The sequence below is a fragment of the Schistocerca gregaria genome, chromosome 3 (genome assembly GCF_023897955.1).
Source record: "Schistocerca gregaria isolate iqSchGreg1 chromosome 3, iqSchGreg1.2, whole genome shotgun sequence".
Taxonomy (NCBI): Eukaryota; Metazoa; Arthropoda; class Insecta; order Orthoptera; family Acrididae; genus Schistocerca; species Schistocerca gregaria.
The window spans coordinates 708,719,091-708,746,741 of record NC_064922.1 but is presented as its reverse complement, the minus strand read 5'-3'; the positions used below and the strand labels follow the sequence as shown (position 1 = coordinate 708,746,741).

The 27,651-nt window shown below is 42.0% G+C and overlaps 1 protein-coding gene across 1 annotated transcript in view; it reads left to right on the top strand.

Annotated features, from left to right (window-relative positions):
* LOC126355995 (glycine receptor subunit alpha-2-like) overlaps positions 1-27,651 on the top strand; it is a 651,703-nt gene that overhangs the window by 599,666 nt on the left and 24,386 nt on the right. The window contains exon 10 of the mRNA XM_050006618.1: positions 26,613-26,839. Within this exon, the coding sequence (XP_049862575.1) occupies positions 26,613-26,839 (227 nt within the window). The remainder of the gene's footprint in view (positions 1-26,612; positions 26,840-27,651) is intronic.

Here is a 27,651-nt window from a genome sequence, read left to right as displayed (position 1 = left end):
CATCCAGCTTGTTGATAAAACATAATTTGACTCATATGAATGGGTAGGTCTTCCGTCAGACGAGGTAAGATACATCTTAGGAAACACTCGTACTTTCACCTATTCGAAGGGCTATCAGTCAAATACGGCCCACTGATTGGTGTCCTACAACACCAAGCCATACACTGACACTCCACTGACATTGATGTTCAACCGGGTGGGTTTTCTGGAGACCAGTAATTAGTATCGCGTCAGTTGACCTTCCTACGGTTTGTATAGGTGGCCTCATCAGAAAACAGTATCTTTTGCATAAAGTAAGGGCCTTGCTTCAGAACCCCTGACTGTATTCCAGGCGAAAAAATTGGAAGTTTGTGGTACGTTCCGGTGGCACCCAACTGCTGAGGTCATTGGTCCCTAGAATTAAACACTACTTACTCTAAGAGAAACTAACATACGCTAAGGACTACACACACACGCACAAGGGAGGACTCGAACATCCAACGGGGGAGCCGAGCGAACCGTGCAAAGCACCCCATACACAGCAACTAGCCCGTGCGGCAATTCCAGGCGATTTTGAATGCGTTGCCATAGAGGCCTTGGTGTAGAGCTTCATGATGTGGGTGGTATGTATGCCGGTGCAGAATACGCATCACGCTTATTCGAGGGATTCCCATCTGTCTCTCCACTTTACAAATACCTACATGATGGACGCCAGATACCTCTGCTGCTCCATGCGTTCCGCATCTGCTCCTTATCTCCGTTCGTGGTGACAATCGTCCTGTCGCGTGAAGACTTCTAACAATATACATCAAGGTAGAGCGGGTCGGATGATGTCTATGGTCCCGCTGGGCATACACGTGTGCCGCACGTGTGTCATTTAGTGTACATTCGGCATACACTAATATTATGTCAACCATTTCCTCATTTTTGAATACCATGCCAAATGTCTAGAACGGATGGACAGGTACATTAATACCATGATTACAACAGTGATCCTATTAAAGTGTACAATACTCAGGTGCCATGTACGTGTACGTACTTCAGCACAAAAGAACCTGCTTCGCAGTGAGCCGTTCCTACACATAGTGCCAATTGCAGCTCCTTCCTGTACGCAACTGGAGATGCGAAGGGTAATGGGGCGGCGTACACCGGCCGGTACAGTTCCGTAATCTGTAAGTAGATAAACACAACACGCACTAGGGACCCAGTTATGTACTTTGTGGCAGGAATCCCTACTATTTCTTTCAGCCCTTTTGATAACAGTGAAATTAAGAATACGTAGTCTATCACATCACCATTAGGAGCATCGTAAGGATCACGCTTCCATCGCGGAAAGTGGAATAGCGGCGCGTTTCGTTCATTTCTCGCCACTACTTAGCATTCTACTTTCTCGAGATGTAAGTGATTTAATTGCGATGCAATCAATGCATTTAGGTCCACGGCTCGTAGTCTTGCGGTAGCGTTCTCGCTTCCCACGCGCGGGGTCCCGGGTTCGATTCCCGAAGGGGTCAGGAATTTTCTCTGTCTCGAGATGACGGTGTTGTGTGTCTTTCATCATCGTTTCATCCTCATTCGCCGTAGCTGCGTTAAAGAAGTTGTGGAACGGCGGCCGAACCTCCCCGCGAGGGATCTCCTGGCCACCAATGCCATACGCTCTCATCAATGCCTTTATTATTGTAATTTCTAATGTTACTGATTGCCTATGGAATAATATGGGATATCCATTAAAAAAAGGAAGAAAATTAGGTTCTATTGAAACCAATATTTACGCACGGTTTAGAAAGTCCTCTAGTATTTACTTTCGTGAGGCCCTGCCATACATCCATGTTTGTGCATTTTTGTGTGTGTGTGTATGTGTGTGTGTGTGTGTGTGTGTGTGTGTGTGTGTGTGTGTGTATGTGTGTGTGTGTGTGTGTGTCTTGTATAAGTTCAAGTTCTATTCAACAGAGGAAGATATTGCGAAGATATTTCTACTTTCACTCACTAGATGGTAGAACAGTTCACACCTTTTGTTCTCATACAATGAGGCTGTAGTCTTTTTCATCTGTGACACAACACAAATCCACAATAAAATAGCACTTGCAAAGAAGAGGTTATTTCCATGCATAACCGAAAAAGAACATTCCGAGACAGTAATGGCTAGTTCCGAAGAAGATTATTCGTCAGTGGAAGCAGTTATTGTCCCTCTGATGAATGTTCATCCGAAAATGACATGGTAAGTAGAAAATACTTTTTTAAGCATTTAAAACATTGAGGTTTAAGACTGTATCAGAGTAAAATATTATAACGTCATTATTATTATACACTCACTAATTAAAATGCATATGTGCAAATCATGAACAAATTACACTTCTGAAATCAATTATTGCATTATTGGTAATACATTTAATATATTAAGGATATTTGTGCAATGTATTAATGCATGTTGCATGTTTAAAGTGTCTTTCGTCTTTATTATTCTGAATACTTTGATTGGCTTAGGATGCTAACGAATCTGAAAGGCCTCTAGAAGGAATGTGATGGCAGAAAAAGAAGAAATATGTGCAATTGGAAAAGGAAATATGTAAACGTCATAGAAATTGTGTCAGAGAGTAAATATCAGATAAAACAGGACAACCTGTTGATGCTAAAATTTGTGGTCCTGGATGTAAATAGAAAAACAAGTGTTGGAGCAAAACTTTAGAATGTGTAGATCAGATGTTCCATTCCTTTTGGGATAATGGGGATTTCAATTGCCAAAATAATAACCTTCTGATTAATATTGAGATGAAACATGTACAAAGGAGGTCACTATGATTAATGAATGAAATAAATTTTTTATATCATGTACTTTTTTATAAATAAAATAGTATTCTTTAGATTAATATATATTACTTCTTAAAGTACCCAAATAAAAGGAAAATTCCAGTATCGCAGCGAATGGTTGCCTTTTTGTACCAGGTTAAAGTTAATGGTTGTAATATTTTGCTATTCAGAGAAGCATTTTTAAGTGAGCACGGGCTTCAGAACAATTAAGAACGTCTTAAGAACTTACGAAATACTTCTCCAATAGACAGGAAAGGTGTTTAACAATTTAATTAATATTGTATCTTACAAAAATCATGATTTTGTTCTATTCTGCTTATTTATCAAGCGTTTCCTTTTAAGTATCATATTCAATCATAAATTCACTTAATTTCTCTTACCAGGGCATTTACCTTTGAAATTATTTTTATTCTTTTTCTTTGTCTCCAGAAAATTTCACCATAAGTGGTTCAACATTTCAGAACCTTATAAATAATATACCTAAGCATGGCAGTCATTAAAGCCGCTCACAGAATCCTAATAAAGTGTGCTTCGACTATGACATGTCGATCTCTTTATTATACCAAGAAAACTATTTGAAATATTGTGAAGAAAATAATGTTCCACAAAATAAAAGTTTCCAAATTTAGATATATTTTTAACGACAATTTTAATATTGGTTTTCAAACTGCTTCGTTCAGACATATGTCATGTATGTGATGAATTTAAAATTCAAATAACAAAAGACTGACCAACTCTGAATTAATAATCAGAAGATTAAAAATTGAAAGGGGCCTACATCATGCCAAAGCACCTGCTGGGCAAAATATCATTACACAGCTTTACATTCATATAAAAAAGGGCCACAATTCCCTTAACGAACTTAGTGGTAATGACCACAAAGATTTTACAACGTTAATCGGCACGACTTACATCACCAGCTAACACTGTTTCTTAGTCTTCACTGTATTTGTTATCAATTATCATAGTTTTAGTAATTTGTTGATTTTTTTCTGTCCCATCATATCAATTATCGTAAACCAACTAATTTCGACACAAGACTGACTGAGTTCGCAAAAAATTGCTTGAAGTCAACTAAAATGAACTGATTTCGAGAAAAAATTTTATTTCGTATGAGGACGATGGATTAGCAGTATAGAACATTGAATTATTGAAATTCCTCAGGTGGTGTTGTCCTACAGTCACAATATTTCGGCAAACCAACTTCCCACCATCTTCTCGCGTCCCTAGAGTCTGATAAATCTCTGAATGCATGCCGACATTTCATAATCTTTACTCCCCTCCAACTGGCTCTGTCTTGCTTCGTGCGGTCCGCGGTCGGTGGTGGGGGAAACAGCTCCAGAAAATCCGACCGGGCCAAGACGACCTCATGGTGAACTTTGACGTGGTATCACTCTTCACTAGGGTGCCTCTAAGAGACTCCATAAGACTTGTAAGGGAAAAAATTCGGATCAGAGGTAACAAATGTTTTCGATTCCGTGCTTACGTCAACTTACTTTCTGTTCGAGGGGAGAGAACCACTAACAAACACATGGCTTAGTTTCGGGCTGTCCGCTATCACCAGCGCTGCCTTATATACTCTACGAGGACTTTGACCTTAGATAAGAACTTAGAGTTTTAGCGGTGGCCAGCGGAACGTTATCCCGGACGCGCACACTAGGAGCTCTAGGTGTGCGCGTCGCCGCTACCCGCACAACAGTCTACAAAACCATAGAAAACATTGAACTTACAACAACAAAAATCGCATTCCAGTGAAGAGTGTTGCAGCCTACGCGATCGTCGATGGACCTTATGTATTTCTTGGATGTTCTCTTAATTTTAGTTTGGATATAAACGACACTTTCTCACATGGAAATTGATGGTTCACCGTTGCCATAGTAAGAGGTGGTAGCGGAGTGTCTAGTGAACCTGGTCTTGAAAGTTTTAATGATAGACATGTAATTGCCTATCGTACCTATTATATGTTTGAAACTGGTAGTAAAGGTTTTGGTATGTCAGCCTATGTTTACGGAGGCTTTTGAAGAAGAAGCTCTCGAGTCGGCAGTCTAGAAGGCCTCTTGCTTTTTTCGATATGTAGACAACACATTTGTTAGCTGGTGGCCTTCAAGACCTTAAAATTAGAGTGATTCCAGCGCCCACGGAGGCTTTCAGACAGTCGTTCTTCCCGCGCACCATACGCGACGGGAACAGAAAAGGGAGGTAATGACAGTGGCACGTAAAGTGCCCTCCGCCACACACCGTTGAGTGGCTTGCGGAGTATAAATGTAGAATGTAAGTAGATGTAGAAGACTTTCTGCGGCATCTGAACTCGCTGCACCAGAATATCAAGTTCACAATGGAGGTACAAGAAAACGACTAACTCCAGTTCTAGATGTGCTAATCAAACGAAGACCGGATGGCACACTAGGACACAGTGTCAACCGCAAGTCGACCCATACAGATTGGTACCTGCATCCATCCAGTTGCCATGCTCCTTCACAGCGATGGGGTATCCTGAGCACACTGGTGCACAGAGCACCAGAAATCTCGGACCGTGGTAACCTAAAACCTGAGTTACAGCACTTCCGCACGAACGGTTACAACAACCGCCAAGTGAAACGAGCCTTAAAACGGACGAAGCCTAGACCGCAGACTTCCGAGGACGAAGACAACCGGCGGTGAAGGAGATTATACCATACGTCGGGAACACATCGGCAAAGATCGGCCGAATACTCCGAAAATACAACCTCAAATTCGTGTTTCGTCCTCCATCCAAAACGAAGACGTTATCAGGATCAGTTAAAGACGACTTTGGCCTACGCAGTTTAGGGAGTTTACCACATACCTTGCCAATGCTGGAAAATGTATGTACATCAGAACTTCCGGGCTGTACAGGAGAGATGCAGTGAACATAAACGCCACACAGACAACGTGCAGCCTACCAAGTCTGCCATGGCGGAGCAGTGCATCTCAGATGGACATGACAGAGATGTTACAGCAATCGCACACATGTATCCTCGAAGAAGCAGTGGAGATTTGGCTGCATGACGAGCTAAAAAATAAAGGCAGCGATTTCCAGTTAAGCAAGGAATGGGATCCAGTTAAGCAGGGACACGTGAAGCAGGAGGCGCATTGTAACCACGCACGAGGCCGTGGCCGCGGAAGGCCTGCTGTCCACGATCTGTCGCGGGATGTCGCCCTTCCCCCACAACCCGGCGCCGCGCTTTCACCCACCACCGGTCGCGGATTGCACGAACACGCCAAGATGGAGGCTGCGGGAGGAGGTAAAGATTATATAAAGTCCGCATCCATCAGAGATCACTCAGACTCCAGAAACGCCGGAATATGGCAAGAACTCGGGTTGCCGAAATATCGCGCCTGTTGGACGACGCCACGCGGTGGAATATGTGAGAAATTTTCAAGATTTCCATACGCAGGGAAAACCTCAGATCACACAATATTGAAATACATATTAGAATGCATATTGCTGGTATGTACTAGCAAGTATGTATCACAACACTCAAATGCATATTCGAATGATACTATTGAAAGAGAGGGAGAAGCACTCAGCGGTAACCATATTGTATACAGGGTAATTCCGTGATGATCTTGCAGAGAGGATAAAAAAGGGTGAATGTTCATTTTGAAATAAGGAATACTGGTGCTGGAACGACCAAGACAAAAATTATAAGAGCAAATTTTTCTGTTATCTATGACAGTGGACTACGTGTTCCTGTATGTTAAGAATTTAGTGTAGACAAATTTCAGAGATCGAATATGGACCAGTGCAAGAATAAAGTATGTAATAAACAAGGACTCAAAACGCATCCCGCAAGAACTACTAGCATTTGTTCATTTTCGTTTCTGTCAAACACGTCGCTTCTGATGCTAGCTGTTTGGTTTTCATATTTTTGAGAAAGGTCGCATTAACCAAAGAAAAAGTGTCCAGCAAATATGAGCTCTAAAATGGGTACGTTAATAGCGAAGAGCACTTGTCCGTCCTTGCTATTGTGAAACACATCCCTTTTGCTCAACATGTGCCCATAGCTATAAGATATGCATTTCAGAGCCTATATTTTTGGACGTTTTTCCTTATCTTGGTCCACAATAACTTGTCCAAAATTAAGCGAACCAAATTGCTTGCAGTAGAAGAGGTACACTGAAGGATCACAGAAACTGGTACACCTACCTAATATCGTGTAGGCACGCAGAAGCACACAGAAGTGCCGCAACATGACGTGGCATGGACCACGGACTCGAGTAACGTATGAAGTAGTGCTGGAGGGAACTGGCACCATGGATCCTGCCGGGTTGTCCATAAATCCGTAAGAGTACGTGGGGGTGGACATCTCTTCGGAACAGCACGTTGCAAGGAATCCTACACATGCTCAATAATGTTTATGTCTGGGGAGTTTGGAGGCAGTTGGAACGGTTTTAACTCAGAAGAGTGTTCCTGAAACCACTCTGGCAATTATGGACGTGTAGGGTGTTGTATTGTCCTGTTGGATTTGCCCAAGTCCGCCGGAATGAACATCGGATATGAATGGATGCAGGTGATCAGACAGGATTGTTACATACGTGTCACCTGTCACAGTCGTATCTGGACGTATCAGCGGTTCCCACATGACTCCAACTGCACACGTTCCACACCATTACATAGCCTCCACCAGCTTTAACAGTCCCCTGCTGACATTCAGAGTCCATGGACCCAGGGGGTTGTCTTCCCACCCGTCAAATCCATCTGCTCGATACCACTTGAAACGAGACTCGTCTCACCAGGCAACACGTTTCCAGTCATCAACAGTCCACTGTCGGTGTTGACGAGCCCATGCGAGGCGTAAAGCTTTGTGTCGTGCTATCATCAAAGGTACACGAGTTGGCCTTCGGCTCCGAATGCCCATATTGACGATGTTTCGTTGAATGGTTCGCACGCTGACACTTGTTGATGGGCAAACATTGAAATCTGCAGTAGTTTTCTGAAGGGTTGCCTTCTGAACCATTCCCTTCAGCCGTCGTTGGACCCGTCGTAGTAGGATCTTTCTCCGGTCGCAGCGATGTCGTACATTTGATGTTTCACTGGGTTCCTGATACCTGATATCCAGGGTACACTCGTGAATTGCACTCATCGGATAATCTCATGGCTACATCGTAGACTCTGTGTCCTATCCTTCGTACCCCGAGTATTGCACCACGTTCAAACTCATTTAAGTCTTGATAACCTGCAATTGTAGCAGCAGTAACCGATCTAACAACTGCACCAGACGCTTGCTGTCTTATATAGACGTAGCAACCGCTTTGCCAAATTTTGCCTGTTTATTTCTATTTGAATATGCATTCCTATTCCAGTTTTTTTGGCACGTCATGTGTATGTTTCAAGAGTATCGTTGATGAACATGGGATCATAGCTCTTAAGGTATGCATTTAAGTGTCTTTCTTTATTAGATTCATTTCCTTGTTTCGGTCTATACCAGAACCTGTGGAAGTTGTCTTTAACAAAAATAGTACTAGTACATGAATTCCACTGTCATGGATTAGGCCTGTCAGAAGGGCTTTCGGTTATGAATTTCGACTTGGTTGTTTCCGGACCAGAGTTGCTTACTTCAAAAGATACATGTTCCCCATTCCATAATTCCTGTAAATTTGTAACATCATAACGAAATCATCATGTCTGTTAGAGAGGGCACGCAGCAACACAACATCCACTTACTAGAATGAGGGGCAGAGTGTGTGTCTTTAGTTCAATAGTTGCAACGTATGTTGTTGTTGTTGCGGTCTTCCGTCTGAAGACTGGTTTGATACAGCCCTCCATGCTAGTCTGTCCTGTGCAAGCCTTTCATGTCCGGGACTGCAGACCTTCTGAAACTGCTTACTGCCTTTAGTCTTTAGCTTCCCTGTACGATTTTTATCCCCCACATTTCCCTCCGATAAGAAACTGGTCATCCCTTGATGCATCTGAATGTGTCCTAACAATCGATCCCTTCTTCTTGTCATGTTATGCCACAAATTTCTTTTCCCATCAATAACGTTATCTACCAACCTAATCTTCTGCTTTCTTCTGTGCCACCACATTTCAAACGTTTCTATTCTGTTTTTGTCATCTATGTTTCTCTTCATAAATGATTACACTCCATACACATACTTTCTGGAAAGACTACCTAACCCTTAAACCAGTATTCGATATGAAGAAATATCTTTTCTTCAGAAACACTTCTCTTGCCATTGTCAGCTTAGATTTCTTACCCTTTTTACTTTGGCCATCATCAGTTATTCCGCTACCCAAACAACAAAGCTCTTCTAATACTGTGTCTCATTTCATAATCCAATTACCTCAGCATCACCTGATTTAAGTCGACTACATTGCGTTATCTTTGTTTTCTTTTATTGATGATAATCTTAAATCCTCCTTTCAAGACACTGCCCACTCCATTCAACTCCTCTTCCATTTCCATTGCTGCAACGTGACAGAATAATAATGTTATCGACAAACATCGAAGTTTTTACTTTTTCCACCTTAACTATAATTAAGTCTCCTAATTTTCCTTTTATTTCATTTACTATTTGCTCAACCTACAAGAGTGATTAAATCTGCCGATAGGCTACAAAATTCCCTCACTCCCTACTCAATCACTGCTTCCGTTTTAGACGCTTTGAGCTTTAACAACTGTCGTCTGGTTACTTTAAAAGTTATAAATAGCCTTTCGCTACGTTGATTTTACCCCTACTACTTTCATAATTCGAAACTACATTCAACACAGTCATAAGCTTTATCTAAGTCCGCAAATGTAATAAACTTATGTTTGCGTTTTGTTAACCTATCTTCTGAGATAGGTCACAGGATCAGTATCGCCTCGGATGTTCCCACATTTCTCTGGAATCACAAAAGACTTTACTCGAGATTGGCTTCTACCAGTTCTCCCATTTCTCTATAAAGAATTCGTGGAAATATTTTGCAGTCATGACTTATTAAACTGATAGTTCGGTAATATTTTAACCTGTAATCATTTGATTTTCTTGTTACTAGAATTACTACATCCTTCTTGATCTCTCAGGGATTTTCGCTTGTCTTTTACATCTTGTACGCCAGTTTGATGACTTTTGTCATGACTGGCTCAGCCAAGGTTGTCAATAGAACTGCCGAAAATCGTCTATTTCTGGTGCCTTGTTTCGGATTAAGTCTTTCAGTCTTCTGTCAAATTGTTCTCGCTGTATCATATCTCCTGTCTCAATTTCATCTACGTCCTCTTATATTTCTAAAATACTGCCTTCAATTTGATTTTCCTTATATAGATCTTTTATATACTCAATCCATATGTCAGCTTTCCCTTGTTTATTTAAGACTTATTTTCCATCTTCTGGGCTCTTGATAATCATACATCTGCCATCTGCCACTCGTTTCTCCAAGCGCCTCTGCAATTTTCCTGTAGACGGTGTCTATGTTTCCCCTAATGAATTATGCTTCTACATCCTTACGATTGTCCTACAGCCCTTCTTACTTAGCCACTTCGCACTTACTGTCAATCTCAGTTTTTAGATGTTTGTATTTCCTTTCATCTGCTTCATTTGCTGAGTTTTTATGTTTTCTCCTTTCATCAGTTACATTTATTGTCTCCTCGTTAGCCAATGATTTCTATTAGGCCTGGTCTTCTTACCCATTTGATCCTCTACATCCTTCACTATTTAATCTCTCTACTGTATTTTAATTCCTGCTCTAGTCGATAGTTTCCTAAGGCTCCCCTGAAATTCTCAACAGCCTCTGGTTGTTTCAATATACCCAGTTCCCGTTTGCTTCATTCCCTCCTTTTTTGCAATTTCTTTAGCTTTAATCTACATTTCGTAAGGAATAACGGGAAGGCAGAGTCAATATCTCTTCCTGGAATCGTCTTAGAATTTAAAATCTGATTTCGAAATCTCTGTCTTACCATTGTATACTGGGTCTGAAATCTTACGGTATCATCCACGTATTCGTAAACCAAGTATTAGCTGCGGTTAAATTATCCTCTGTGCATAATTCTATCAGTCAGATACTTCTTTCAGTCATTTTCTCCTCTTCTTTTTCCTACTATCAAATTCCAGTCCCCCATCAAAATTAAACTTTCGTTTTCTTTAACTATGAAAAATTTCTTTAATGTTATCATATATTTCTCCAGTCTCTTCATCATCTGCGGAGCAAGTTGTCATACAAACTTGTGCTACTGAGGTAGGTGTTGGCTACGATAATGCATTCACTAAGCTTTTCATAGTAATTTACCCGCATTCTTATTTTCTTATTCATTATCAAACTCACACCGGCATTACCCCTATGTGACCTGTTTTTTATATCTCTGTATTCACCTGACCGGAAGTGTGGTTCCTCCTGCTACCACACCCTGTCGAATCCCTTTTAAAAAATTGCTAGAACAGACATAATGTCTGAAAAGATAGCCGCAATCAGGGATTTTACAATGTTACTGATAATCCTCCTAGATTGCAAACTTTTTATTCATATGACCGGTTTAGGTTCATCTAGAACCATCTTCAGATCTGATATTTCGGTTACGGGAGTAACCCGTCCAAGTTGCTGGATTTGGACGTGTTACTCCTGTAACCGAAATATCAGATCTGAAGATGGTTCTAGATGAACCGAAACCGGTCATATGAATAAAAATTTTGCAGTCAAGATGGATTGTAAGTAGTATCCCTTTTAAGATGTTCTAAATTTGGGTTGATGTTACTAGGTCACCTTCAATCATAAAGACTGTTGTCCCTGTAGCTACTGAAAAGGCTGCTGTCCCTCTTCAGGAAACACACGTTTTTCTGGCCTCTCATTAGATATCCCCCCCCCCCCCCCCCCGTCATCTTTGTCATAGAACCTGTAGGAACCTGTAGTACGCCTATCAGTATCGCTGAGACACGCAACCCACCACATCACACCTACCGCAAGGCCCGTGCTTCCAGAAGGTGGACTTTTAGCCTATAGAGAATACAAGCACATCTGCAGTCACCAAAATGTGGAGCTAGAATCCTTTGATGGCTAGTCGTTAGATATTAAGCAGCGCCAAGACAAACGCACTGTTACTGGATTCCTTTATACTGGTATCGACTGCAGTGGAAAGTCGAAAGATTAGGAAGAAATTCATGATCCATGGGTTGACAATACTCTTTGGTTTTCCAAGAATCTGCATTGATTCTTGTGAAGGGTAATTATGTTTTTGATAAAATACGTAAGAACAAAGACTCAATATTTATGTCAAAGATACAATTAACATCAAACCTCCATCAAATATTCAGAAACTTGGCACATTATTTATCCCAAAAACATCAGCAAAACACCATGTGACTTTAAAGATTCTCAACAATGACTGTCTGCGCAAAATTTGCCTTCAGGAAGAGATTACAGTACCTGTCCTTGCACTTCGCTGCTTGCGATAAACGTTCACCTCCACTTCCCACGTGTGCTGTTTGTTGGAACAATATTTTAGCCAGGAAACGACGTTTTTGGCGAAATAAATTCAATAATATCTAGTGTTTGTGAGATACAAAACGTTTAATTGCATTATTGTCATTTGTAGCGAGTAATACTTCGATAGATAAATAAATTTTTGAGTCAACTGCATATTATACAGCAATTTGCTGCAGTACTTAAACTGGTAGTGTGTGAGAAAGACTTCATATACACGTATTTTTTCATACACTGTATCTACAGGACGAAATAATTACTCAGGAGCGAGGTGAAGCTACGAAGCTTCCTGGCATATTAAAACTGTGTACCGGAACGAGACTCGAACACGGGACCCTTGCCTTTTGTAGGCAAGCGCTCAAAGATCTGAGCTGCCCAGTCTCGACTCACGACTCGTCCTCACAGCTTTAATTCCACGTACTACCTCCTCTCCTACTTTCCAAACTTCCCAGAAGCTCTCCGGCAGGTCTACAGTTCTGCAAATTATGCAGGAGAGCATCTAAGGAGTTCTGAAGGTAGAAGACGCTGTACTGGCGAAGCTGAATTTGTGAGGACTAGTCGTGAGTCGCGCTTGTGTAGCGCTGATAACAGCGCATTTAACCGTAAAAGGCAAAGCTCCTAGTTCGAGTCTCGGCCCGGCACATAGTTTTAATCTGAGGAAAAGTTTCTATTTTTAAGCAGTTTTAATAAATATTTTTCATTTAATTAAATGTAAAAAATAAGTCCTTAATGTTAATATTCCCTCCCCCCATGAATCATGGGCCTTGGCGTTGGTGGGAATGCTTGAGTGCATCAGTGATACAGATACCTGCACTGTAGGGGCAACCCCAACGGAGGGATATTTGTTGAGAGACAAGACAAACATGTGGATCCTGAAGAGTAGCAACAGCCTTTTCAGTAGTTGTGGGAGTAACAGTCTGGATGATAGACTGACTTGGCCTTGTAACATCAAGCTAAACTGCCTTGCTGTGCTGGTACTGGGAACGGCTGAAATCAACGAGAAACTACTGTCGTGATTGTTCTCTGCGTTATGTTGCTTTTCTGTATGGTTAAATGATGATGGCATCCTCCTGGGTAAAATATTCCGGAGGTAAAATAGTCCCCCATTCTATATCTGGGTGGGGTCTACTCAGGAGGACGTCGTTATCAGCAGAAACAAAAATTGGGGTTTCACAGAACAGAGTGGCGAATGTCAGATCCTTAATCAGGCAGGTATGTTAGAAAATCTGAAAATGGAAATGGCACGATAAAGTTAGATCGATAGGAATTAGCGAATTTCGGTGGCTGGAGGAACAAGACTTCTGGTCAGGTGAATACAGGGTTACAAATACATAATCAAATACGGTTAATGCGTGTGTAGGTTTAATAATGAGTGAAAAAATATGAATGCGTATGAGCTACTATGAACAGCATAGCGAACGAATTAGTGTAACCAACATAGACACGAAGCCCACACACACCACATAAGAAGAACTTTATATACCAACTCTCTCTGCAGATGAGAAGGAGACTGAGGAAATGTATGATGAGATAAAAGAAATTATGCAGATGGTTAACAGAGCCGCAAAATTTAATAGTCATGGAGGACTGGAATTCGATAGCAGCAAAAGGAAGAGAAGAAAGAGTACTAGGGGGAATAAGGACCGGGGGAAAGAAATGGTAGAGGAAACAATATGTTAGAATTTTGCACAGAGTGTAATTGAATCGCAGTTAACACCTGGTTTAAAAATCGTGAAAGAACCTTGTATACGTGTAAGAGACCTGCAGAAACCGGAAGTTTCAGATTGATTACATAATAGTTAAACAGTGCTTTACGAACCAGATTTTTAACTGGAACTCATTTTCAGGGGCAGATGTGGACTCTGACACAATTTATTGTTTATGAACTGTCGAAACTGCGAAAAGGCAGAAATTTAAGAAGATGGGACCTGGATAAACTGAAAGAACCAGAGGTTGTAGAGGGTTTCAGAGAAAGCATTACGGAACGATAAACAATAACAGGGGAAATGAATACAACAGAAGGAGAATTGGTAAGTTTGAGGGATGAAATAGTGAAGGCAGCAGAGGACGACTTGTAGCATAAATCCTTGGGTAACACAAGAGATAATGAATTCAATCGCGGAAAGAAGAAAATATGAAAATGCGATAAATGAAGCAGGCGAAATGCAATAGAAACGTCTCAAAAACTGAGGTCGACAGGAAATCCAAATGACAAAGCAGGAATGGCTAGAGGACAAATGTAAGGATTCAGAAGCATATATGATTAGAAGTAAGATTGATACTGCCTACAGGAAAATTAAATAGACCTTTGGTGAAAAGAGAGCCACGTGTATGAATATCAAGAGCTGAGATGGAAAGCCGTCCTAAGCCAAGAAGGAAAAGCGAAAAGGCGGAAACAGTATATAGAGGGGCTATACAAAGGAGAGGAACGAGCGAAAGGTGATAACAGAGATATGACACTGTGTGAAGTATCTGATAACGCACTGAAAGACTTATGTCGAAACAAGGCCCCGGGAGTAGACTCCATTCCCTTAGAGCTACTGATAGCCTTTGGGCAGCCAGCCATGACAAAACTCTTCCATCTGGACAGCAAAATGTATGGGATCGCCGAAATACCTTCAGACTTGAATTAGAATGCGGTAATCCAAATTCCACAGAAAGCACGTGCTGAAAGGTGTGAAAATCATCGAACTATCAGTTTAATAAGTAACGTCTACAAGATACTCACACTAATCCTTTACAGAAGAATGGAAAAACTGGTTGTAACCGACCTTGGGGAAGATCAGTTTGGATTATGGAGAAACGCAGGAACACGCGAGGCAATACTAGTCATACGACATCTCGTATTTGATAGGTTAAGGACAGGCAAATATATGTTTACAGCATTTGCCGACGTAGAGAAAGTTTTTGTCAATGTTGACTGGCTTGCTCTCTTTCACATCCTAATACAATTAAAATAAAATACGGGGTAAATTTCAGGGAGCAAATGTTATATACAATTTGTACAGAAATGAGATGACAGCTATAGTAGTCAAGTTGCGGGGAAAGTAAGCAACGGTTGAGAATGGAGTGAGACAGAGTTCTAAACTATCTCTGGCATTATCCAATTTGTATACTGAGCAAGCAGTAAAGGTAACAAAAGATACATTTGGAGTAGGAGTTGAAATCCATGGAGAAGAAATAAAAACTTTGTGATTTGGTGATGACATTGTAATTGTGTCACAGACACCAAAGGATTTGGAAGAGAAGTTCAATGGAGTGGGCACTGTCTCTAAAGGAGGATATAAGATGAACATCAACAGAAGAAAAACTAAGATAATGATGTGCGGTCGACTTAAAGCAGGTGATTCTGAGGAGATTATATTAGAAAATGAGACACTTAAATTAATAAACGAGTTTTTGGGAAGAAACATAATTGATGATGGTCGAAGTAGTGAGTATAAAATATGCAGACTGGCAATGTCAAGGAAGCGTTCCGGTAGAAAAGAAATTTGTTAACATCGAGTTTGGATTCAAGTGTCAGGAAGTCTTTGTGAAATTGTTTATATGAAGTGTAGATATTTATGGAAGTGAAACATAGACGATAAACGGTTTAGACAATAGAAGAATAGATGCTTTAGAAATTTGGTGCAACGGGAGAATGCTGAATCATTAAATGGGTAGGAAATTCGATAGGAAAAAGCGAGAAGAAAATATATTCGTCATTAGGATTCGATTGCGGTTGTGGGTGTAGTTACCTTTTATATTCTACTATGTGAATTGATGTTAGTCAAGAATGGCTCTAAGTCGAAAAAGACGAGAGCACGGATTCCCACTTGCTTTGAACAAACCTCTTCGTAATACATCAGTTTGAACGAGGTAGTGTAATAGGGCTACGAGAGTGCGGATATTCCTCCTTCGATATTGCAGAAGGACTTCGCAAGAATGTAGCTACTATCAGGACTGCTGGCAGCGGTGATCAAGAGAATGTACTGTAGCATAAAGACCGGGCTACAGAGGGCCAAGAGGCACTACCGAGAGTGAAGACCGTCTTAATTGGCTTATGGACCTGTCGTGTACTGAATCTGCAGCAGCAGTGTGAGCAGCTGTTGGCACCCCAGTGACACAACGATCTGTTTCAAATCGGTTACTTGAAGAATAGGTCAGAGCCCGTCGCCCTGTAATGTGCATTCCACTGATCCCCCACCATCGCCATTTCCGACTTCGGTGGTGTCAAGCAAGAACTCTTTGGAGTGCAGATTGGAGGTCCGTTATGTTTGCCGATGACAGTTGGTTCTGCCTCGCTGCCAGCGATGGCAACGTGTTGGTTAGAAGGAAGCCAGCACCTGTACAACCAACCTGTCAGCTTCAGAGACACAGTGGACGTACACCTGTAATTATTGTATGGGGGCGATTTCGTATAGCAGCAGGACTATTCTCGTGGCTATCCCATGCACTCTGACTACATATTTGTACGTCAGTCTGCTGTCGAGCTGCCGTTCATGAACAGCATTCCAGGGGGTGTTTTTCAACATACCGATGTTGTAAGCCAACATACTTTACAGAATGTTGGAATGTTTCCTTGGCCATCTCGATCACCAGAACTCTCTCCCGTCCAGCGCTTGTCGACATCATCGGACAACTCCTAAGTCATCCACAAACATCATTTTCGTCCCCGTAATGATCGACCAAACGCGGAGCTCCATCCCACAAACTGACGTGTGGCTCCTGTACAATACAATACATGCCCGTTTTCAAGCTTCCATTCAACATTCTGGCGGTTACACTATTTATTAACCTACGACCATTTGTTACCTCCTATTTATTATCTTGCGCTTAGATTAACCTCTGGTCTTGCAATGTTAATCAGTTAAGTAAGTCACCTAGACAAATGTATTACCATAATTTCGTTTCTCTACATTAATTAGTTTTCGGGTTTGAGATTTATTTTCTTTTAGCGTACAGTGATAAGTCAGAATATTATGACCACTGACATACTATCGAGGTTTACCTGTCCAGACGAGAGCTGCGTCTCCTGGAAAGGAATGACTGCGTCAGACACACGCACGTTGTAAGCAGTATCAGTGACAGTGCTGTCCGTATTAAAATGTGAAAGGCGCTCGATCTGAGTTAGACCGAGAGCAGAGTGTGATGTCTCGGACGCTCGGCATGAGCATTTCGGAAACTGCACTACTTTTAGAGTGCCAGAGGAGTCCTGTGGTGAGTGTCTTCAACACGTGGCGAATCCAAGATGGACGCGTGTCCAGACTTCATGGGGTTGTGGGATTGCGCGGCTACCCCTCGTTTCACATGTCGGACTTGGTAGGCTGGGCAGACTGGTACAACAGGACAGGCCGCGAACTGTGACGGATCTAACATAAGACAGAAATTCTGGCTAGAGTATAAGGGTGTCTGAACACATAGTGCACCGAACACTCCTCACGATGGTCCTCCGCAGAGGACGACCCATCATGCGCCAATGTCAGCACCACGACACCGGCAACTACGAGTGGGATGGGCACATGACCATCGGCAGTGGACATCGGCGCTGTGATAGACCGTTTCATGGTTTCATCAATCCCGATACCTTCTTATTAGACCCATAGGAATGCGCAAATCCGTCATCTTCCACGGGAACAGCTCCTTGAGTCCCGTACTGCAGAACGTAGACAAGCTGATGGAGACTTAGTCATGCATTAGTGGATCTCGTCCAAGGGACCGTGACGGCCAAGGTGTTTTAGACCATGTACACGTCTTCATAACGACCATATTTCCGGCGGCAGCTGTATTTTTCAAAAAGACTCGCATTCGTGGTCTAGAGGGATAGTTTCTTTGATTAGTAATAAAAAACATCTTCGTTATTGGCTTCGAAAGTCGTCAGTCTAGGTCCAGTAGAGATCAGTGACGGGAAATGGAAAGGAGACAAGGGTTTCTGATCAGATGAGTATAGGGTAATACCAACATCAATAGAAAACGGTGTTACTGTGAACAGTTCAGTGATAGGGTGGTTCTTATCAGAATCGACAGAAAACAAACAACGATTACGACAGTTCAGGTATAAATGTCGAGATGGCACGCTGCAGATGAAGATATAGAGTACGTACAGGAGGATATTGAAAGATTAATACAGTGCATAAACATAGATGAAAATCTAGTAGTCATTGAAGCTGGAATACAGTTGATGATAAGGAGTGGGGAAACGTTTACAGGAGAATATGAACTTTGGACAAGGAATGAGAGAAAAGAATGACTAATTGAGCTCCGCTATAAATTTCAGCTAGTAACAGCGAAAGCTTGCTCAAGACCAACAAGAGCACGAGCTGTAATTAGGGAAGGTGAGCCAGAGGTGCCGAAATCAGATACTGGATTATAAGGCGTACCCAAGAGAAGATGCAGCCTCAGATCACAATGCAGTAGTGATGACGAGTAGGCTGAAGTTTGAGAGATTAGTAAGGAAGAATCAATATTCAGAGAAGAAGGACACAGAAGTACTAAGGAATGGCGAGATACGCTTGAAGTTCTCTAAGGCTAGAGATACAGCAATAACGAATAACTCAGTAGGCAGATCAATTAAAGAGAAATGGAAATCTCTAAAGAGGATAATCGCAGTTGGAAAGGAAAACATAGCTACAAATAAGGCAATTACGAAGATATCGTGGGTATCAGAAGAAATACATCGGTTGATCGATGAAAAAAGAAGTCCAAAAATAATCAGGGAAATTCACGAATACAGAAAACATGTCACTGAGGAATGAAATAAACAAGAAGTATATGGAAGCTAAGGCAAAATGGCTTCATGAAAAATGTGAAGAAATCGAAAAAGAAATTATTGTCGTAATGACTGTCTCAGCATATAGGAAAGTCAAAACAATTTCGGTGAAATTAAAAGCATTAAGAGAGCAATGACAATTTCCCTGTTGAGTGCAGAGGAGAGAGCAAATAGGTGCAAAGAGTACGTAGAAAGCCCCTATGAGAGGGAATTCTTGTGCTGATGTGACAGAAGAACAAACGGGAGTTGATTTAGAAGAGATAGGGCTGCAGTACTAGAATCAGAATTTAAGAGAATTTTGGAGGACATAAGATCAAATAAGGCAGAAAGGATAGATAACACTCCGTCAGGATTTCTAAAATCGTTGCCGGAAGTGGCAGCATAACGACTATTCATGTTGGTGTGTAAAATGAATGAGTCTGGTGACATACCCTTTGACTTTCGGAAAAATATCACCGACGCAATTCCGAAGACTGCAAGAGCTAACAAGTGCGAGAGCAAGCACACAATCAGCTAAACAGCGTCTGCATCCAAGTTGCGTACAAGAATAAGCAGAGCAAATGAAGAAAAATGAGGATGTGTTAAATTTTGGTCAGTTTGGCTTTAGGAAAGGTGAAGGCATCGGAGAGGCAATTTTGACGTTGCGATTGATAATGGAAGAAAGACTGAAGAAAAATCAAGACACGTTCATAGGATCTATCGACCTGAAGAAAGCGATTGACAATGTAAAGTGGTTGAAGATACTCTAAGTTCTGATAAAAAAAAGGGTAAGCTATAGGGAAAGACAGGTAATATACAACATGGACAAGAGACAATACAGAGTAATAAGTGTGGACGACCACGAACGAAGTGCTTGGATTAAAAAGAATGTAGGACAGAGATGTAGTCTTTCGTCCCTACTGTTCAATCTGTACATCGAAGAAGCTATGAGGGAAATAAAAGGAAGGTTCAGGGGTGGAACTAAAATTAAATGTGAAAAGATATCGGTCATACGATTGGCTGATAACATTGCTGTACTGAGTGAAAGTGAAGAATAACTACAGGGTCCGTTGAATGGAATGAAAAGTCTAACGAATAAAAATTATGGGTTGAGAGTAAATCGAAGAAAGTAATGATAAGTAGCAGAAATGAGAACAGCGAAAAACTCTGGATTGATGATCACGCAGCAAAATAACCAATGACAGACGGAGCAAGGCAGATATGAAAAGCATACTAGCACTGGGAGACAGGACATTCCTGCCAAGAGAAGCCTTCTAACATCACACATAGGACTGAATATGAGGAAGAAATATCTGAGAACCTACGTTTGGGTCACAGCATTGTACATGGACTGTTGGAAAACCGGAACAGAAAGGAGTCGAAGGGTTTGAGATGTGGTGTTACTGACAAATATTGAAGGAGAGGTGGACTGATATGGTAAGGAAAGAGGATGTTCTGTGTAGGATCGGTGAGGAAAGGAATATGACAAGGAAGGGACAGGAAGATAGATATTTGTCAAGACATCAGGGAGTGATCTTCATTGGACTAGAGAGAGCTGCAGAGGCAAAAACTGTAGAGGAAGTCTGTGATTTGAATACATTCCGCAAATAATTGAGGACGTAGTTTGTAAGAGCTACTCTGAGATGAAGAGTTTGGCGCAGGAGAGGAATTCGTGGTGGCCGCATCAAACCAGTCATAAGACTGATGACTTAAAAAGAAAAGAAAGCACCATGTCACATAGCCAATAGTGTGATGGAGTGTTTCGAGGAACACAGTGGCGGGTTACAATTGATGTGGTGCCCCTCCTTCCCCCCCCCCCCCCTCCTGCTACTCGCCAACTCTGAACCCGTTCGAACGCGATCGGAATGTTATTGAACGTGTCGTCAGAGCCCATTACCCCCGTTCCTGGAATTAACGGAACCAGGTAATTTGTGTGTGTAGATTTGATGTCATCTCCCTCCAGCGACCTACCAAGACCTCAGTTTATCCATGACACGACACGCTATCGCTGTTATCCGTGCCAAAAATGGACATAGCCAGATTAGGTAGGTGCTCAAAATGTTGTGGCGAATCAGTGTCTGCGTGGGTAAAAGACCATCGAAGAAGATATTGGCTAGAAATACGTTTGGGTAGCCCTATTTGAATTGATAACGTACGAAAATGGTTAATAAGATTCAGTGGAGTTGTTAAAGTTGTTATATGTTTAAAAACAACACAAATAAGAAACAAAAACAGAAATTCATCACACACGCCAAGATCAAGCCTGTTATTTAAAATGTGAATATTTGGTCGGCCTGCGGTAATGTTGCGATACTCATGGTTAGTTTTCGTAGGTTTTTCGTTTAATTATACTTTGTACTACTTTATTGGAAATACATGTATTCACAAATTTAGTTAACCGCTTAAAAGTACATACCGGTCGCTTCAGAGAGCTGTTAACGGTGTACAACTGGTACCAGCCTCCTACGCAAGACTTAAAAGCTGACATATGTCATGGCAGAGAGGTTGTGAGTTTGTGACATCTGTTTTATACTATCAAAGTGACAGGATGACTACTTTCAACGAGCAGACGAGACAGAATAGCAGAAAGGAGTTCTTGTATCGGGACGTATTCGTGATCATACTTTGAATAAAGTTGCCCGATTTGTTGGTGTGTAAGTGCGGATTGTCTACCGTGGAGGAATTATGTACCACTCGCAGCCTACTCACGCGGCTTAGAAAAGGAAGTAGTAAGACTGTCCTAATTGACAGGGATCGGGGGAAGACATCACGCCTTTTGAGCAAAAATCGATTTAAACGCGAAAAGAGTTGCCACTGTCAACGAATACGGACCTATCTCAATAAATTTATCAGCTAACAATACAAAGGGATCTCTGTGAAATACATATTTGATACCTAGCGAACGTCATTCAGCACATCGGCAAATAAACATGTACGTCTACATTGGCCCTGCCGCGCGGGATAGCTGCGCGGTCAGTGCGCCTTGCCACGGTTCGTGCGGCTCACCCCGTCGGAAGTTCGAGTCCTCCTTCTGGCGTGTGTGTGTGTGTGTGTTGTCCTTAACGTAAATTAGTTTCAGTTAGTAGTGTGTAAGCCTAGGGACCGATGAACTCAGAAGTTTGGTCTCAAAGGAATGTATCACAACTTTCCAGCTGACATTGAGCCTAACAGTACATAATCTTTAGTGTTTTGTGCGGTCCGACGATTCGTAGTTTTGTCCTACGGCCCAGTGAGAGATTTACACACCACCATAGTGCGAGGCACAATTACGTTTTTCTGTTTCTCAAAGACAAAGTAACATGATGAGTGTTATCACTCCTTGTGCACTGTTGTAATTACTGAGTTATTTACAGCAAAGAAAATTTTAAATATTAGGACTGGTATGTTTTCTGAAAAGTTACTTTTAACTCTGAAAAAAGAACACGCGTGGGTGCGCGCGCTAGATGATGGAAGGAGTTCAGCCACTGAACGTGTCCTTAACAGCAAGGAGGACTCGTAAGAGAAGCTCACGTGAGAATGCGAGGCCTACCTTAAGAGCGTGCGACTTCTCGCAATCGTGACACTTGTGTGTTGCAGCGGGCAGAGAAGAAAACTGTAACAACAGTTTATCCCATTGCACTATATCAACGAGTTTTCTCAGAATTCGGATGTGGAGCAATCCTGCGCCATTTCTGACGTCATCCAAACTCTTCACAAGATTATGATGTCCTACAATGCCAGCACCATAAAACTGTGAGAATGGTGATTATAGTTATCGGTAATTAAAATCATAAATATGAGCGGCTCTTTGAAACACACTGGTTTTTCCAGAATGTAGTGTTTTGTTTCAGCGTAGGTATAGCGCGGTAGACACCATTAGTGACTTATGTTATTTTGTCTGTGAAAGGTTACTGATTCCTAGTTTCCTATTGGCGTGATCGAGTATCACAAACATGCAACAGAATTTAATGATATGAAATTTTGTTTCTTCGAAAAATTCATAAGTATATCTACATTTCATAACAACCTGCGTCCTATATAAAACGTCTACAGCATAGTATTTCTTTATTTCAAAGTCATTACTTTATATTATTTGAATACTCAAAGAAATTGCATTATTTATTTTTCATTGTGTGTTAATTGCTTGGCAAGGAGGATTTCAGCATTGTTTCAACTACAGATATTTCATTATGACTTTCTTTCGTTTGAAAGAATTAATGTTCAGATCTGAGTAACTAATTTAAAATTAAATTTGTTAAGATAACTGTTAGTACACTTGTACATCTTGTGTTCAAGTTCTTTTCGATGTTACCGTAATTACAGTTTTATCTTATTAAAAACTTCTGTTACGATATTTGAGCAGGGTGATTGACACATTTTAAAGTCAATATTCCAACCTGCAGTTTGTTAATTAAGGCCTTAGGAGACTCTGCGTTATTTTGTGACTTTTTTGGAGACTATAACTTGACCTCACTCACTATCGTACCATGAATGCGAATGAGAATGTTTATTGTAACGTTTTCGGTGACCACGTGTTAACCTTTGTCCAAAAATTTCATGGTGCATATGCTATGGACACTCCATTCTACCAATATGAGAAATAGATAAATTGCAATACCGTGTCAATATTGAACCAGAGACGAAAACGTTGTTGCCGTATACCACTGGATAATCATAATTGAAAGGACAGGAAATAGCTGGGGCATTAGTCACATCAGAAGAAAGGCGGTGATAAAATTGACGAAAAGCATTGCTATATAGGAATTGTGGCACAGAGATGAGGAAATTCTTGAACACTGTGCAAAAGTTCACAAAAATGTGTGAATTTCGGGCTTGTGAACAGTTAAGACTACTACTGATGTAGTACTTCGACTTTGTAGCAGATCACAGTGACGTTGTAGGGTGATTAACATGCGAGCAAGTAGGCAAAACCGGATGGTCGCTCGTTGTGCAGTCAGGAGGAGGTAAGGGATTAGGACCATGTTCATTTATCGGAAGTAATCGTACGCCATTCCTGGGCTGTTTCGTTCCCAGTACAGGATGAACCTGAGCGCAGACTTTTAACCAACAACCCCAGGTAGGCTCCCATAAGTCCGTTGAAGTGAGCCATCAGTTCATTCCCAGCTGGAAGGAACTAGTTCTGCTCGCAGCTGCATCAAGACTAAGTGCAGCCCATAGTCCCACAGGTAGCCGGCGCTATTTCAAGTAGTAGTTTAGGCTGGATGGCCCACAACAGGTCAGTGACTGACGGGGAGTAATTCTCACTGCTGGCTGCGGTCTATGACAGATACTGCATAGCTCAGTTAGTGGTATTTGTCGCGGCTCGACCTGTCTCTGTAATGAGAGGACATCAATTTTGATCACTTAGACAACAGAAGCTGTGCCACATTAGACCTAGAAACTGCGTAATCCAGGTCACCACTGTGACGGTCAGGCTCCAGTGCTATGTTCTGTTGACGATGCTACAGTCACGCAAAAGGCAGCGGGACCTGGCACGTTGCACCCTAACTCATTTCAGTGCCGGAGTGAAACGTTCACCACGTCAAGTCAGCTTTTTTACAGTCTCTGGTAGGGCATAAGGTGATAGCCTTCTTGTCTCCTACCCGCAGGTTACGGACACCAGTTTGGGAAATAGTGGTTCACCACTTCAGGTCAGCTCCTTTACAGCCTCTGGTAGAGCAAAAGGTGACTGTCTTCTTGTCACTTAGCCGCAAGTTACGGACACCAGTTTGGGAAATAGTGGAGCAACGATGTGGAGGTAGTGTCTGTATTCTAAGCACTGACTAACATTAGATGCAAATTTTTGCATATTTCGCGAGATATACATTATTTATAGGCATAAATAGTAGTCATCATACAAAATAGGAAAATTACCTGCAAATGTTATTTTACGTATTACCATACGTGAATACCATATCTAGGCACGCCTGAGAAAAGAGACATTCTGTCAAGTATAGAGGTCAAGTATAAAGGTTCGAGAAGATGGGATCTATCGTGGTCAAAGAAAAAGTTGTCTGTTGCTTTATTGTCGATACGGGCCATAACAAGAAAAAAAAAAATTTTCTTATGTCAGACACAGTCACAATGAAACACAACTAAGAAGATAAACATGTTGTCACTTGATAAGCCCAGACACAAAAGTGACCCTTGCGAATGAATTTATTGGAGGCACCGCAGTTTCTTTTCACTGCCACCTTGAAAAAAATACACTGTTTATAAACCAATAGTCCCTTCTCGGAACTGGAAAGATTTTTGAATGCGGTTAGGAATAAATACTTCCTATCAAACTGATGAGATGAGAATGTGGGATATAATCCCATTTCGTCACAGCTGTCTCTATGGTTCCCGGTAAGGTCACCGGTGGGACGGGGCGACTGCAAACCGCTCGTTTTAGCAATACCCCTGCATCCTCAGTGCAGATGAAACTTGGAGAATATGGAATGCATTCAGTATCAATGATTCCATGTACGACTATGAAGGCGTTCACAAGACTTTGATGGTGTAGGCGTGAATCCTGATACACACAAGTTCACCATCTGGAGAAAGGATGTTGTTCCTAAGGCACACCATTTATCCTCCCTCGTAGGAGCAAAGTAGGGGCTTGCGGTCGTACATGATTTAACCCCAAAACATGACTAAACCGTCTAGATAAGGGAGGCAGCCTGCGATATAGAGTAAGCGTTAAACTTTGTCATATAGAGTAAGCCGTAAACTTTGTCTTTGTTTCCTTCTCATGCGAACATTTCTATTGCCAGGGTAAAGCCTGATACGGCTCTTAGCAAAAAGACCACACTAGTCGACAAAAAGCGATTTACAGCGAGTGCGACACGAATCCCTCTCCCAGTCCGATTTAGAGGAGGAGCCTTCAGAGGTCTCCTGACACTAACCCTTGCTTGTTGTTGACACCTTCATTCCTGTAGCTGTTTAGAAACGCTACCGTAAACGTGTCACATTGTGTTGAGTATCTCTCCTTGCAGTTTTATGCAGATGTCGGCCTTTCACAAAAGTTGATTTTCTTCTGTGGCCACTTTTTTTATGATCCTTGTTCCTTCCGCTAGAAACTTGTTACAGACTTAGAGACATCAGTTTGATTCCCGGCACCATTAGACCGTCTATACGGAGCGTCTAACTGTAAGTTCTTCTTGTCCGAGCCGTTGTAGCCGAGCGGTTCTAGGAGCTTCAGCCGGAACCGCGCTGCTGCTACGGTCACAGTATCGAATCCTGCCTCGGGCATGGGTGTGTGTACTGTCCTTAGGTTAGTTAGGTTTAAGTAGCTGTAAGTCGAGGGGACTGATGACCTCAGATGTTAAGTCCCAGAGTGCTTAGAGCCTTCTTCTTGTCTGAACCATCCTGAGCAACACAACTCTCGCAATGAAACACGGTATAAGTACTGCAACGTTTACTGCTGACTGGAACCTGAATCATGAATGTTTCTTCATTCAACCGGTTGTTGTATTTGCACACGCAACATCGCTTTTACAGTATTCTGCTAAACCCAGTTGATAGGTGATAGCCACTGATGGGAACACATCTACTACTGTTCATCCCCTGAGCTTCAGGTGTTTCGTTTTATTACATATCCATCAAAGTTGCACCTTAATGAATGTAATACGTTCTCTCTGATACAAATCTGGAAAATGAAAAATAAGTTCGCAGCTAGAAGTCATAATGGCAAACACACTACAGGGTGCCTGTGAATGTTTTCAGCGTTCGTGTTCTGCGCGCTGCTGGAGTTCACCATCGTGAACTACATGTGGCGCAAGTCGTCAGACCCGCTGCTGGCGGCCGTCGGGATGTCTGCGGACGCCGTGACGACCAATGGCAAGGCGGCCGCTGCCGGGGCTGGGGCTGGGACGACGGCGGCCACGCCCCCGGAGGCAGCCGCCGGGGCCGGCGCCGAGGCTGCTGTCGCAAGGACGCCCACGCAGGCCGTGGTCAGTGGCCGCTCTCTCCTGCCGCGTTGTTCTCTTGTGGAGATGATGAGTAACACTTTTCAGTTAACACTACGCCACCAATAATCGCCTTCATATTGAACAAGTGGCTGGGTTGGACGTGCGTATGTTTTAGAAGATTTCGGTAACCTTATCGACACTAGACTTTCTGTGTTAGAAAACGCATATAATAGAATATAAAATATGCAAATTGTTTTCAACTGTGTCCCACAGATGCCTATATGCATTTAGAAACTGGAGAGCGATAGAGAGAACAATTATTCTTCTCAGTAGAGCAAGGTTCGATGCAGATAACCACCACAAATAAACAGTGAGTTTATCAAAACTAGACATGATTGTCCCAATGGGAATTCCGCGATCGTTCATTAAATACAATATGGCGTTTCAGTCTTCGATCTCTATTCTTTATTTTGAATTACCTGTTTCGGGCTAGTTGCCCATCTTCAGATCATATATTGTAGTTACAGAGTAACTTGTCCATACAGAACACTCGGTTCGCTGTCATCAGCGAGCGCCGCAGCAACTCGGCCGCCGTGTGCGCCGGCCACCTCCCACGAGGTGGCTGGACTTTAAACTGCAAGCGCTGCTGCAGGCTATTACGGACACACAACACCGTGATTCCAATACAACATTAATTTATTTCTCTCCAAGGAACGTACATCATGGAATATAATACATTAATTCAAGGGTAATCAATATTTCCAGAGAGTCTATAATTACAAATACCCTCCCGCATCACCCTCCGCACCCTGGTCAACTTCTAGAGGAATGACCAGTTGAAAGGGACGTGAGAT